Source organism: Halichoerus grypus, chromosome 4, assembly GCF_964656455.1.
Source record: "Halichoerus grypus chromosome 4, mHalGry1.hap1.1, whole genome shotgun sequence".
Classification (NCBI taxonomy): Eukaryota; Metazoa; Chordata; class Mammalia; order Carnivora; family Phocidae; genus Halichoerus; species Halichoerus grypus.
The window spans coordinates 134,201,730-134,215,689 of NC_135715.1; the positions used below are offsets into that span (position 1 = coordinate 134,201,730).

A 13,960-nucleotide genomic window follows, 5' to 3' on the forward strand; every position below is an offset into this window, starting at 1 on the left:
ACACCCAGCGCGCAGCCCATTGCGGGGCTCGATCTTACCACCCTGAGATCATGACCAGGCACCCCTCTAACATAGTTTCTACCATATTATTAAAATCTTAAATTATTAGCATGGTAATTTGTTACAATTAATAAGGCAATACTACTACATTATTATAAACCTAAGTCCATACTTTATTCAAATTCCCTTTGTTTTCATCCGATGTGTTTTTTTCTCATAGAATTCCATCCAGGGCACCACACTATATTTAGTGATTAGGTCTCCTTAGGCTCCTCTTCGGCTCTAATAGTTTCTCAGAGTTTCTTTGTTTTTGAAGACCTTGACAATTTTGAGGAGTACTGGTATCTTGTAGAATGCCCCTCAATAAATATTTTTGAGATATTTTTCTCATGATTAGATTGGGGTTTGGATTTTAGGGAAAAAAACCCCCACAGAAGTAAAGTGCCATTCTTATCACATCATATCAAGGTTATTCATGATATGAACATGACTTATCATGGGTTGATGTTAATCTTGATCACCTGGCTGAGGTGGTGATTGACAAGTTTCTCCACTGTGAAGTTATTCCCTCCCCTCTTTCCACAGTGTATTCTTTAGAAGGAAGTCACTATGTGCAGCCCACACTTAGGGAGTAGGGAGCTATGGTCCACCTCTTTAAGGGCAGAGTATATACATAAATGATTTGGAATTCTTTTGTGTGGGAGATTTGTCTCTTCTCCCCCACTTATTTATTCAATCATTTGTTTCTAGCAGTATGGACTCAAATTTATTTTAAACTGTGGATTATAACCCAGTATTACTTTATTTATTGCACAAACTCTTCCTGTTTTGGCCATGAAGAGCTCTTTCTTCTATAGTTTCTTTCTAGTTAGTTCTTGTATCCTTTTGACATACTCCCATCATTGTGTTTTTGTTTTTGAGCACTTCCTTACTTTCTGGTACTACAAGATATTGCAGGCTCATGTTGCATATTCCTTAACCCAGTCCTAGAATCAGCTATTTCTCCAAAGAGTGTTTGTTCCTTTTATTGGGGAATAGACTGGGTACTGAGTGCGCTCCTTGCTACTAGACTGTTTATAGGCCCTCTCAACTGACAAAAGAAGGAGATATATGTGGGTATACTAAACCTTGTATAAAGACATGTCTTTATAAATGTTTCTATATGTATCCATCTCTATCTATAGCAAGCTAGAGTTCATACTTTATCAACTAGAGTACAGTACTTATGTACAGTTCCTATTGCCTTTAGTTTTAGTCTTAGTTTCAAAGTTACTTAGGTCAGCACATTTTCCTTGGCCCCTTTCAGTGAGGTTATTGCATAGATTTGTAATATAGTTAGATTTTTTTTTTATCAGTCTGCCTTCCATCCTGAACCCTATCTCCCCTTATTTATTTTTAAAATTTTGCCTATGTCAAGATTTACTTTGTGCTGCAGAGCTCTATGGATTTTAACAAATGCACAGTGTCATATATCCACCATTCCAAAACCATGAAATAGTCTGACCACCCTAAAAAAAATCCTCTGTGCTACCAAATCAACCCTCTCCCTTCCCTAAACTCCCTGTTTCAGTTACATTTCCCTAACAGAGAATGTACTCAACATCCTTGCTTCTCATCCTTTCCCCTGACAATACGTTCACATCTATAAACTCATGTAATTCTCACTTCAATCCTGAGTATTTCCTCTTAGCAGATGGTTGAATGAAACTCAGAGAGAATAAGTAACTTGGTTAAGACCTCACTAAGTGGTGGGGCTGGTACTACAACTTGTGCCTTTTGACTTTTGGTATGATGCTCTTTCTACTACACAACACTGCTTCCTTGTTTCCAGCTGGAAGGGGGATGGTTATGCAGATAGACAAGAAGAGAAGACAGAAATGGTGGTAGTGATCATATCTTACATTAACGGAAGTTTTTACACTAAAAATATTGATGTGGAATTCTAGTTCTAGTAATTTGGTGAACTGATATCCTGAAAACCTTTCTGTTATAAAATACTCCCAAAGGCAGAATAAATACATTTAAAAAAATATCTTTTTTTTTAAGATTTTATTTATTTATTTGTCAGAGAGAGAGAGAGCACAAGCAGGGGGGGAGTGGAAGGCAGAGGGAGAAGCAGGCTCCCCGCTGAGCAAGGAGCCCCATGGGGCTCGATCCCAGGAGATCATGACCTGAGCTGAAGGCAGATGCTTAACCGACTGAGCCACCCAAGTGTCCCTAAAAAAATATATCTTGTTAAAATACATCACTGAGCCAAAAAGAAAGAAAAATCCTTGGAGACCAAAAGCTAGCAAAGGTCCAGAAAGTTGAGTGAGAATTGAAGTGACCAGCTGCCCAAATCCCACAATGTATAAAAAAAGTATCACAAAAACTTATTGAAATAAACTCAACCTTGTTTTAACATTAGAAAATATATTTAGGTAATTCACCACATTATCAGATTAAAGGAAAAAAATTATATTATTATCTCAGCAGATACGGAGAAAGTAGTTGATTAAATTCAACACCCATTCAGGATTAACAATCAAATATACAGGACTTTTAGGACATATGGAATGGAAGAGAATTTCATTAATCTGATAAAGGGTAGTTACCAAAAACTTACAATGTTATCCTAATGGCGAAATATTAGAAGTATTCTGTTTATAAACATGAACAAAACAAGAATGTCCATTATCACTGGTTTTATTCAACAATGCATTCGAGGTTTTGGCCAGCACAGTAAGAAAAGTGTAATAAATGGTAATATTTGAGAAGGAAGCAATAAAACTGTCACAGTTTCCTTGAGGACATGATTACCTACATAGAAAAATCCCCCAAACCTTATGAATGACTTTTTTTTTTTTTTTTTTACAAATGACAATTATTACTACTAAAGATAAAGTCTGGCAAGGTTGCTAAATAAAAGACCAATATACAAAAAGAAAATTTGCATTTTTATGTACAAGCAAAAATATAGTTAGAAAATCTAATTTAAAAATTTACCATTTATAACACTGACCAAAAATATAATGTATTTAGGAAGTTTGAAATATGCAAATCCTTTAAGAAAAAAATTAAAGAACTTCATTGAAAGACACTACAGATCTAAATAAATGGAGAGACATATGGTCTTCATAAGTAGGATAATTTGATATGGTAAAGATGTTAGTTCTCTTCAAGTTGATATACAGATTGAATGCTATACCAATCAAAATTCCAATAAGGTTTTTTTGTGGAACTGAAGCTGATTTAAAAAGGTATATGAAAATGCAAATGGCAAAAAAAAGATACTCCCGAGAAAAAGGAATAAGGTAGAAGAGTTGCCCTACCAGTTCTCAAGCCTTACTACAAAAGTGGTCAGGTATTAGCCTAGGAATAGAAATAGAACAATAGAACAGAAAACAGGGCCTAGGAAACAGACCCAACTACGAATGTAAACTTGATATACAATAGAGTTAGCACTGCAGATCTGTGAAGAAATGAGGGCCCTTCAAAAAATGGTTCTGGGACAAGTGGTTATTCATGTAGAAAAAAAAAATTAGGGGTAATAAATGGGTGTTTGTTTAAGCTGCTAAGTTTGTGGTAATTTGTTATACAACAATAGAAAAGAAATACACTCTTTAACATGTATACCAGGAGACAGATTTAAGGATGTCTATAGCAATACCTTTCTAGGAATAAAAAATTTGAAAGAAACAAAAGCCCAGCCAATAGAAAATGGATAAATTATAGTAAATTCATACAGTGAAATACTATATAGCAGTAAAAATAAATGAAATGAACTATAGGTACTTTGTCAAGTATTGATAAACATTGAAGAAAAAATAGGCAAGTTGTAGAAGAGTACATATATATAGAATGATTCAATTTATATGATGTTCAATAACACTCAAAACTTAACAATATTTTATTTTAAAGAGGAAAGAGGGATGGGAACCAGGAGAGGCACCGAGGAGATGTCAAAGTTGTAGGTAATGTTCTGGGTCTTTTTTATAAGTTGATGATAAATATATGGGTGTTCATTTTATAATTATTATTTATATATTATGCTATATTATCTATACATGTTTTTTAAATAATAAAATAATTTAAAAATAAGAATGGTCGGGGCGCCTGGGTGGCTCAGTCGTTAAGCATCTGCCTTTGGCTCAGGTCATGATCCCAGGGTCCTGGGATCGAGCCCCGCATCGGGCTCTCTGCTCAGCGGGGAGCCTGCTTCTCCCTCTCCCACTCCGCCTGCTTGTGTTCCCTCTCTCACTGTCTCTCTCTGTCAAATAAATAAATAAAATCTTTAAAAAAATAAAATAAAAATAAGAATGGTTTACAAACTTTACTATCAACCTTTAAACCTAAATCTTTCTGGATTTTATATATGCATGAATGTACTTCATGTTCAAACAAATACGAAAATATACAGAGAAAAGGAAACATAAGAATCAAACCTGTGGTCAAAAGCCTGAATAATTTAAAAATAAATTTCCAAATGTGATTCTCACCTCTAAACTACACCAGTTACCTGCTAAATGGTCTATTTCACTCTTGTTCTTAAAGGGAATGTCCTATCACTAATGATTTTTCCATCAAATTACCATGGTCCCACATGCTCTGACTCCTGACCCTCTGGGACCTGATTTTATTTCCCTCTTTCCACATGTCCTAACCACAGAACAGATCCTAACATTCCTTAGCATTAATGTCTAAAAAGCTGATGTGTACATTTAATAAAATGTAGGTATTGCTTCATAGACATCGAATCATAAGTAGTTCCCTGTTTTCCATTTGTTCTGGGGAATTTAGGAATACTTATTTGTGGTTCTGCTTAACATGATTTCACTTGAATCTTTTCTTCACTGTTAATATCCACTACAATAGAAGTCTTATCAACTCCACTTCCAAAATACATCTTGAATCTGTTCACTTCCTTCCATTTCTCCTGCTACCATTCCAGTCCAAACACTATCATTGCTTACCTGGACCAACTTAACAGCCACCTGTCTCCTTGCTTCCATTCTTGTCTCCCCACAGTACATTCTCCACACTATAGACATAAAGATTTTATTACAACACAAATTAGATCCTGTCACTCTCCTCCTTCAAATCCTCCTTTGGCTTCCTATTACAACAGAATAAAATCCAAAATTCCTTCTAGCCTACCTCTCCAAGTTCATCTCCCTCATGCACACTAAAGAGCCACACTGGCCTGACAGTTTTCGAAAAAAACCAAGGTTGTTATTGCCTTGCAGACCCTGCATTCAAGCATCTTTCTGCCTGGACTACTCTAACCTCAGTTCTTTACAGACTGACCCATCCTCATCATTCAGGGCTCAGCTCAAAAGTCCAAGCTCCAAAAAAAAAAAAGTCCAATCTGCAAGAGGCCTTCTCTGACCACTCTGGCTAAAGCAGGTCTATCAAGCACATCACCCTGTTTTCAAGCACACTCTCTGAAGCACATCACCCTGTTTTCTTTTCTTTACAGCCTTTATCACTACCTGAAATCTTATTTTTAAAATCTATTTACTTATTGTCTATCTCCCTCCACATGTAGGGACCTTGTCTATCCCATTCACTGTTACACCCTATGCCAAAATAGTTCCCAGCATCACATACAGGAAAATAATTACATGCTGAATGAATGACTTCCTGTGGTTTTTGTTCAAATTTGTCTCTGAACAAATGTTCAAGTTTAATAACCTGAATGCTTTATTCCGTTATACTATGCTTCTTTAAATAAAGTATATGAACAAAAAGCATTTTATTAACTTCTGAATTCATATCTCTTCTTGTCTTTAAAATATCATGGTAGGGGCACCTGGCTGGCTCAGTCAGTAGAGCATATGATCTTTTTTTAAAAAATTTTTATTGTTATGTTAATCACCATACATTACATCATTAGTTTTTGATGTAGTGTTCCATGATTCATTGTTTGTGCATAACACCCAGTGCTCCATGCAGAACGTGCCCTCTTTAATACCCATCACCAGGCTAACCCATCCTCCCACCCCCCTCCCCTCTAGAACCCTGTTTGTTTTTCAGAGTCCATCGTCTCTCATGGTTCGTATCCCCCTCCGATTTCCCCCTTTCATTCTTCCCCTCCTGCTATCTTCTTCTTTTTTTTTTCTTAACATATATTGCATTATTTGTTTCAGAGGTACAGATCTGTGATTCAACAGTCTTGCACAATTCACAGCGCTTACCATAGCACATACCCTCCCCAATGTCTATCACCCAGCCACCCCATCCCTCCCACCACCCCCCAACTCCAGCAACCCTCAGTTCGTTTCCTGAGATTAAGAATTCCTCATATCAGTAAGGTCATATGATACATGTCTTTCTCTGATTGACTTATTTTGTAGAGCATATGATCTTGATCTTGGGATCATGAGTTAGAGCCCCAAGTTGGAAGTAGAGATTACTTAAAAAAAAATTAAAAAAAGATATTTTAAAAAATATCATGGTAAAGATGGTTAAGTATTCTGTAAACACATAGGCACAGACTGAAAAAGAAAAAAAAAAAAAACCACCAAAAAACAATGTTTGTTTTTTGTCCCAAATTGAGATTTTCAAATCCTAAGCTAGGGATATCTATGCATGCCATTTTACCTTCAACAAATGGAAAAAATATCTACTTTTATAGGTAGAACTGTTGGGGATTTAAGTTTTTAAAAAGTTCTTTCTTCTTGGGGCACCTGGGTGGCTCAGTTGGTTAAGCGACTGCCTTTGGCTCAGGTCATGATCCTGGGGTCCTGGGATCGAGCCCCACATCAGGCTCCCTGCTGGGCCGGAAGCCTGCTTCTCCTTCTCCCACTCCCCCTCCTTGTGTTCCTCCTCACGCTGTCTCTCTCTCTCTCTCTGTCAGTTAAATAAATAAATAAAATCTTTTTTTTTAAAAAAAAAAGGTTATTTCTTCTTATGAACGTTGTGGTTTCCTACTGATTTAAAGAATAAAGGGAGAATAAATCTGCATGTATGTTAAAGGTTTTAGTTGCCAATTATAGATCCTATATATTGTCCTTAGAATAGCCCATTTATTCAACATACATATGCATCCTTAGGATACTGCCTAAAATGTGGTCAATGCATATGTATGTTGAATGAATGAATGGACTACTCTAAAAACAGTATGTTGGGGGGCACCTGGCCGCCTCAGTGGGTAGAACATGCAACTCTTGATCTCGGGGTTGTGAGTTCAAGCCCCACTTTGGGAATAGAGCCTACTTAAAAAAAAAAAAAGAATAAAAACAATATGTTGGGAAGACAGACAAACAATTCTAATACAGTGCTGCAACCAATGTATGCAGAGTAACATGTTAGAAGAGGCAAGACTATAACTAAAGTGAAGGGGTCAGGAAAAGTGTCTGAGCGGAGCTGCGATACCTGGGATGAGTCATGAGATAAACAGATAAGAGAAGGAAAGGAAGGGAGCTCCAAAGAAAATTTAAGATGCAAAGATACATTGGCTTGAGTAAGTGAGCAACATGTCAGAACCGCAATAGCAAATGTTAAGGATGGACAAAGAAATATGGCTGAAAGTGTGGGTAAGTATGCAGATAACAGTGCCCTGTACACTACATTAAGGGATTCAGATTTTGTCTTATAAGGCACCTACACAGACCCCTAGGGATTTGTAGACGTAGGCTACGTTTCTCTTAGAGAAATCTTTTATTTTCAACTTGATAAAAATCAAAACCAAAAACATTTTTTTAAAAGGATACTCTGGATCATCTGAATGGCCAACTTTTAATTGATTACTGTCATAAGATTTCAGTTCACATGTTTGTGTTTAGCAGTGCACTGGCAAACAACTGGTACCATTTGTCATCGGCACAGGTTAATGAGAAAGAAATGGGAACTACTTTATGTAAATGATGGTGTTTGACAAGTGAAGGTCAAATGAAATCACGACACACTGAACAAAGGAAAGCTTTGCAGTGGTTTAAATAAAGAAAAGAGATGAAGGCATTGAGTAATCTCAACACAAGTACAAAACGGACAGGCCTTTTGTAAGGAAATTATGCTATGGAGGACAATGAATATTTGCTTTTGGAGCGTATTAGGTCCAGCAAAAAGAGTCTCATTGGTAAAGAATAAGTATTCATTTGAATTTATTTGTTTTATTTTTGCTTCATTTAACTTATAACTGGGAGTTATAGTTGTATAAGATATACAACATAAGGAGTTTATATATAGTTTTATATTTGCATATATTTAACATACTGAAAATATTTTAAGTTAACAATAGAGAATCCTGGGTATCTACTCAGGCTTGAGAAATTCTGTTCTGGGTGATTGGGAGCCACTGAAAGATTTTAATAAGGAAATGACAGATTTGTGCTTTAGAAAAATCACTCTGGCAGCAGTATGGAGGGTTCGAATTGAAAGTACTTAAGCAAGGCAGGAAGGAGGCTACTTAATATAATAATGTGATAAAATGGTGAGGCCCTAAATTACTTAGGTGATATAAAAAGGAGATGGGTAGGAGTTAGAATCAAAAGGACTTGGTTGTGGGTGAGGAAAGGAGGGTATCCAGGATGACTGCCCTCTGGGTGAGTTGGTGGTAAGATAAAGACCACAGGAAGACAAACAAGTGAGGGTGAAGAGGAATGAGAAAAGAGAGATGATGAATTTAAGTCAGCAATGATTTGAATTTCATTTCATCCAAAGAAAATCCAGTTCTCTTTTCTGGGTCCCAGTTTTCTCAGTGACAGCTGCATTCATGAATTACCAAATTAACTATTATAGCGCGCTCTAAAAATACACATAGCACTCCACAGTATGCTGTAAATAAGTCATGAAAAATCAGCAAAAGCCCAGGCCCTGAAGGAAATTCAGCAGGGTTAAAAAGAGATGTGACAAATTTTTACTAAACACTTAAATTGTGACCCAACGCACTCACCCAGTATTGTACTCTGCTCTGTCAGTCAGAGGCGATCACTCCCTTGCCCACACATGAACAAGAGGTAGCACGCCCGAGCCCACGTGGCAGATACAAAGACACCACCCTCAAGGGACGTGCAAAGCGAGGGGCACACCTACTGCACGATTACTGAAAACGTAGTGTAGTGGGAACTTGGACCCTACAGGCAGGGGTAGTTGACAAAGTTACCTTTTACTTAGAGGAATCAACGTGGAATAGCTTAGTCTGATAAGAATGTAAACATTTCGTATTTTATTACCCAAAAAAGAAAAAAAAAGAGGCGAGAGAAAGGAAGACGCAGCAATTATCGCAAAACCAGCCTGTGTCCCCGCAGGCCAAGAAGGGCGAGCTCTGGAGGAGTAATTCAACCCTAGTTTGGTGGGGATGCCAGCATCTTCCACCACTCACTCATAATACAATAGCATAATGTTTATAGACCCAAAATGATTAACCGTCAACCTCATCTACAATGTCCAACGTGCGACTGAAGGGAAAGCCGCGGGGCGTACCTTTAGCACGGACGCTGCTTTGGTGTGTGTGTGGGGGGGGGAGTAGCACTCCACACAGCGCCCTCTCGGCACCCGGTCAGCGCCTCCCAGAACGAAAGTCGGGAGCTGATGGGCGTGAGCGTAACGGGGCGGCACGGTTCGCACAGTAAACCGACGCCAGGAGGCGGCAGCACAGCGCCCCGGTGCTCTGCCCCGCACCGCGTGCAGAGCAGGAAAGAGACGCCCGCCGCACAGCGCAGTCTCCGCCCGGCCCGAGGAGGCGAGGCCGGGCGGGGCCACGCTGGTTGGAGGCGGGGCCGGCTCAAGAGCTCTCTTCCCGCCGCCTGATGGGAACTGTAGTTCTGGGAACTAGCCAGGCTCCCTCAAAGGGCTCTGGGAACTACACTTCCCGTTGAGGGAACGGCTCCAGCAGGCCGCGCGTTACGGGGGCGTCACACTACCCGCACCAGCGCTGCAGAGTATTTGAGGGGCAGGCCGAAGGGGAGTCTTTTCCTTCACTCTGCGCTCAGGCGGTGCCGATTCCGCTTTATCTCGCCCCACGGCCGTGCGCTCATTGCCCGGCTCCCGGTGTCAGCTTTTCCTGGGTCCCTCAAGTAGTTGGGGCCTGGAGGTTCGGAGGTAACGGCCGCTGCCTTGCGGTCTTCAGCCCAGCCAACCCCGCACCCAGCCCTTGCCTCCATGGGCCCAACTCGGAAACCCAACGTGTGCCGCCAGCTGAGTCGCCGGGCGCTGGGCTTCTTCTCGCGGGACGCAGGCGTGGTGCAGAGGACGAACCTGGGCATCCTGAGGGCGCTGGTGTGCCAGGTGATCGCCGGCGGCTGGGAATGGGGCCAAGGGCAGCGGGGCGACTGGCGGCCAAGCCTCCTGCCGGGGTGCAGTTTTTAAGCGTTAGAGCCTCCTTTTGAGAAGATCACATGTGATGAGCAGGGAATCCAGGCCCTGAACCTGGGGAATTAGTAAATAGCTATTAATAGAACCTCCAGATGCTTTTCGTTTTAAGCTTCGTATATCTTACCTGCAAACGATCTTCCTAAAATTTGGTCACCCGGCTTAACACGTGAGGGCAGAGTGAGGAAGATAGGAACATAATGTTTTAAATAACGTACGTGAGATTACTTTGAAAACTGACTGTAGATTTAACTATCCCACTTAAAATTGGTGCACGGTAGAGACTTATGAATTATTCCCTAAACCAAAATTCCTTGTGTCTTTCAGGAAAGTACTAAATTTAAGAATGTGTGGACAACTCATTCCAAGTCACCTATAGCCTATGAGAGAGGAAGAATATATTTTGACAATTATCGGTGCTGTGTCAGCAGGTATCTTTTTGATGAACATTTTTGCTGTAATTCACCTCATTGTTAATCTTAACTAATTTTTATAGAACCACATGCTATATCAGTGCTTAATGAAATAGGAGAATGGAAAAATGAGCCCAAAATAAGAATAGGTAATAAAATGGGTTGTAATTTTAAAATCTTGTTAAATCCAAAGTTAGAGACTTCATCTTTGCAAATACCAATTTAAAACGAATTTACTTTATAGTGCGGGCAAAATGATGGGTTGCTCAGGGTATGGAATAGTGTCTTACTATGCTTAGAAGATACCAGAGTCAAGGGAGCCAGGTATCTAATAATTAGATGCTGCTTTACAGAATAATTTTTTTTTAAAGATTTTTATTTATTTATTTGAGAGAGAGAGACACAGAGATAGCGAGAGAGAGCATGAGCGGGGAGGAGAGGGAGAAGCAGTCTCCCCACAGAGAACCCCGATGCGATGCCCGATGCTCAATCCCAGGACCCTGGGATCATGACCTGAGCCACCCAGGCGCCCCTAGAGAATTTCTGTTTTGTTTTGGAAGTACTTGCATTTTGTTTGTTTGTTTTAACAGAAAAATTTCAAACTTGCTTCAAAGAGTAGTATAGTGAACCTCCATATACTCATTACTAGATTCAAAAGTGATCCAGATTTTGCTGCATTTGCTTATCTATCCCATTGTCCCCTTTTCCTTGACCTTTTGATAAACTATTTTAAAGCATATTCGAAACACCATGCCATACTTAAGTTTGCTTCTCTAAAAAATAATAAGACTTTTTTTCTTTCTCTTAATAGCTTTATTAAGATATAATTCACATACTATATAGTTCACCCATTTAAAGTATACAATTTAATGGTTTTTAGTTTATTGAAATTCATATTCAATGATAGGAATTTTGGTGAACCATTGTGGTTCATATAGGCAACCATCGCTACAGTTAACATTTTCATCACCTCAAGAAGAAACCATATTCCATTAAGCTATAGTCCCATCAACCTTCAACAGACTTTCTGTCTTTATAGATGCACCTGTTCTGGACATTTCATATAAATTGAATCACATAGTATGTGGTCTTTTGTGATTGACTTTTTAGTAGAATTACCAGTTTATCATAAAGGGATATAATTCAAGAACAGCCAGATAGAAGAGATATGTAGGTATGTGGGAAGGGGCATGGAATATCCATGCTCTTTGAGCATACTACTGTCCCTAAATCTCTACGTGTTCACCAACCCAGAAACTTCTCTCCTTTGGTAATATATACATTTAGTGCTGTTCTTTTCCCTCAAGCACTGTTTTTGCTGCATCCCACAAATGTTTATATATTTTATTCATCTTCATTTTGTTAAAAAATATTTTAAAATTTCTCTTGAGACTTCTTTGACCCATGTGTTAATTAGAATTGTGTTTAATCTCCAAATCTTTTGGGATTTTCCAGCTTTCTATTATTGACTTCTAATTTATTTCCACTGTGGTCTGAAAGCATACTTTGTATTACTTCTACTCTTTTAATTTTGTAAAGGTGTGTTTTATGGCCCAGATTATGGTCTCTCTTGGTGAATTTCATATGAGCTTGAGAAGAATGTGTCTTCTGCTGTTATTGGATGAAGTATTGTGTAGAAGTCAGTCAGATCCAGTTGATTGATAGTACTGTTCAGTTCAGCTATATCCTTACTGACTTTCTGCTTGCTGGATCCACCAGTTACTGACAGATGCGTTGAAGTCTCCAACTATAATAGTAGATTTGTTTCTCCTTGTGTTCTGTCAGTTTTTGTCTCACATGTTTTGATATTGTGTTGTTAGATGCATACACATTAAGGATTTTTTATGTCTTCTTCGAGAAGTGACCCCTTTATCATACGTAATGCCACTGTTTATCACTGATAATTTTTATTGTGGAAGTCAACTTTGTCTAAAATTAATATAGCTACTCCAGCTTTCCTTTGATTAGTATCTGTGTGGTATATCTTTCTCCATTCCTTTACTGTAATCTGTGTGTTTATATTTGAAATGGGTTTCTTGTAGATATTATGTATTTGGATCTTGTTTTTTTATCTACTCTGACAGTCTCTGCCTTTTGATAGGTATATTTAGATCATTCACATTTAAAGTGATTATTGATATAGTTGGTCTTTTTTGGTCTTTCATTCTTTTTTATGTCTTCTCTGCTTTTAATTGAGTGTTTTATATGATTCCATTTTCTCTCTATTTTAGCATATCAATTATACTTATTTTTAAAAATTTTTAATGGTTGCCTTAGAACTTGTAATATATATTTACAACTAATCTAAATCACTCTCAAGTAGCACTATACCTCTACATGGGTAGTGTAGTTACCTTATAATAGAGTATTTCTAATTGCTCCCTCCTGCCTTTTATAATGTTGATGCCATTCTTTTTATCCATAAGCTTTATTCACTGAATACGTTGTTGCTGTTATTATTACAAACAATTTTTTATCTGTTAAATCAATTAAGAATAAGAAAAATAAAGGATTTTATTTTACCTTTATTTATTCCTTTTCTTTTATTTATTTATTTTATTTGAGAGAGAGAAAGAATGCACGTGGGTGCACATGCACATGAGCAGGGGGAAGGGCAGAGGGAGAGAGAGAGAATCTCAAGCAGACTCCCTGATGAGTGTGGAGCTGGATTCGGGGCATGATCCTGAGATCATGACCTGAGCCACTTAACCAACTGAGTCACACATGTGCCCCTATTTATTCCTTTTCTAACGTTCTTCCTTTTTTAAGGTAGATCTGAGTTTCTGACTATATAATTTTTCTTCTTTTTGAAGAACTTTTTTGAACATTTCTTGAAAGGCAGATCCACTGGCAACACATTCCCTCAATTTTTGTTTGAGAAAACCTGATTTCTTTTTGACTTTTGAAGGATAACTTCTCGGGATACAAAATTCTAGATTCGTTGGGTGTGATAAAATGATTTATAAGAAATATATATTTGGATGTGATGTGATGAGCACTAGGTGTTATATGCAACTAATGAATCATTGAACATTATATCAAAAACTAATGATGTACTATATGTTGGCTAATTGAATTTAAATTAAAAAAAAAATCTATATTTGGTCATTCAGGTGACCAAAATATATTTCTCAGATATATTCGCTCTTCATCTACAGTTCCTGAAAATGCTTTAGAGCCATAAAGGTGAGGTAGGTGTCTTGTTATTAATGGAAGGTAACTTTCAGACCCCACCCAAGTGTAAGGGCTTGTTG

The 13,960-nt window shown here is 38.2% G+C and overlaps 2 protein-coding genes across 13 annotated transcripts in view; one reads left to right on the plus strand and one right to left on the minus strand.

The window, feature by feature from the left end:
- The window catches only part of METTL8 (methyltransferase 8, tRNA N3-cytidine), a 93,595-nt gene extending 83,945 nt beyond the window's left edge, over window positions 1-9,650 (minus strand). For 3 of the 6 annotated variants that reach the window (XR_013447207.1, XM_078070990.1, XM_036067318.2), the window contains exon 1: window positions 9,406-9,532. The gene's annotated coding sequence lies outside the window, so the exon portion shown is untranslated. Of the gene's footprint in view, window positions 1-8,875; window positions 8,923-9,405 lie in introns of those variants that run through there. The other 3 variants (XM_036067322.2, XM_036067319.2, XM_036067320.2) reach the window with 2 other exon arrangements.
- A 91-nt stretch (window positions 9,651-9,741) lies between these two features.
- The window catches only part of DCAF17 (DDB1 and CUL4 associated factor 17), a 52,207-nt gene continuing 47,988 nt past the window's right edge, over window positions 9,742-13,960 (plus strand). For all 7 annotated transcript variants that reach the window (XR_004909289.2, XM_078070983.1, XM_078070984.1 and 4 more), the window contains exons 1-2: window positions 9,742-10,209; window positions 10,621-10,724. Coding sequence is in view for 6 of the 7 variants with exons in the window: in XM_078070983.1 (XP_077927109.1) it covers window positions 10,084-10,209; window positions 10,621-10,724 (230 nt within the window). In the remaining variant the exon portion in view is untranslated. The remainder of the gene's footprint in view (window positions 10,210-10,620; window positions 10,725-13,960) is intronic.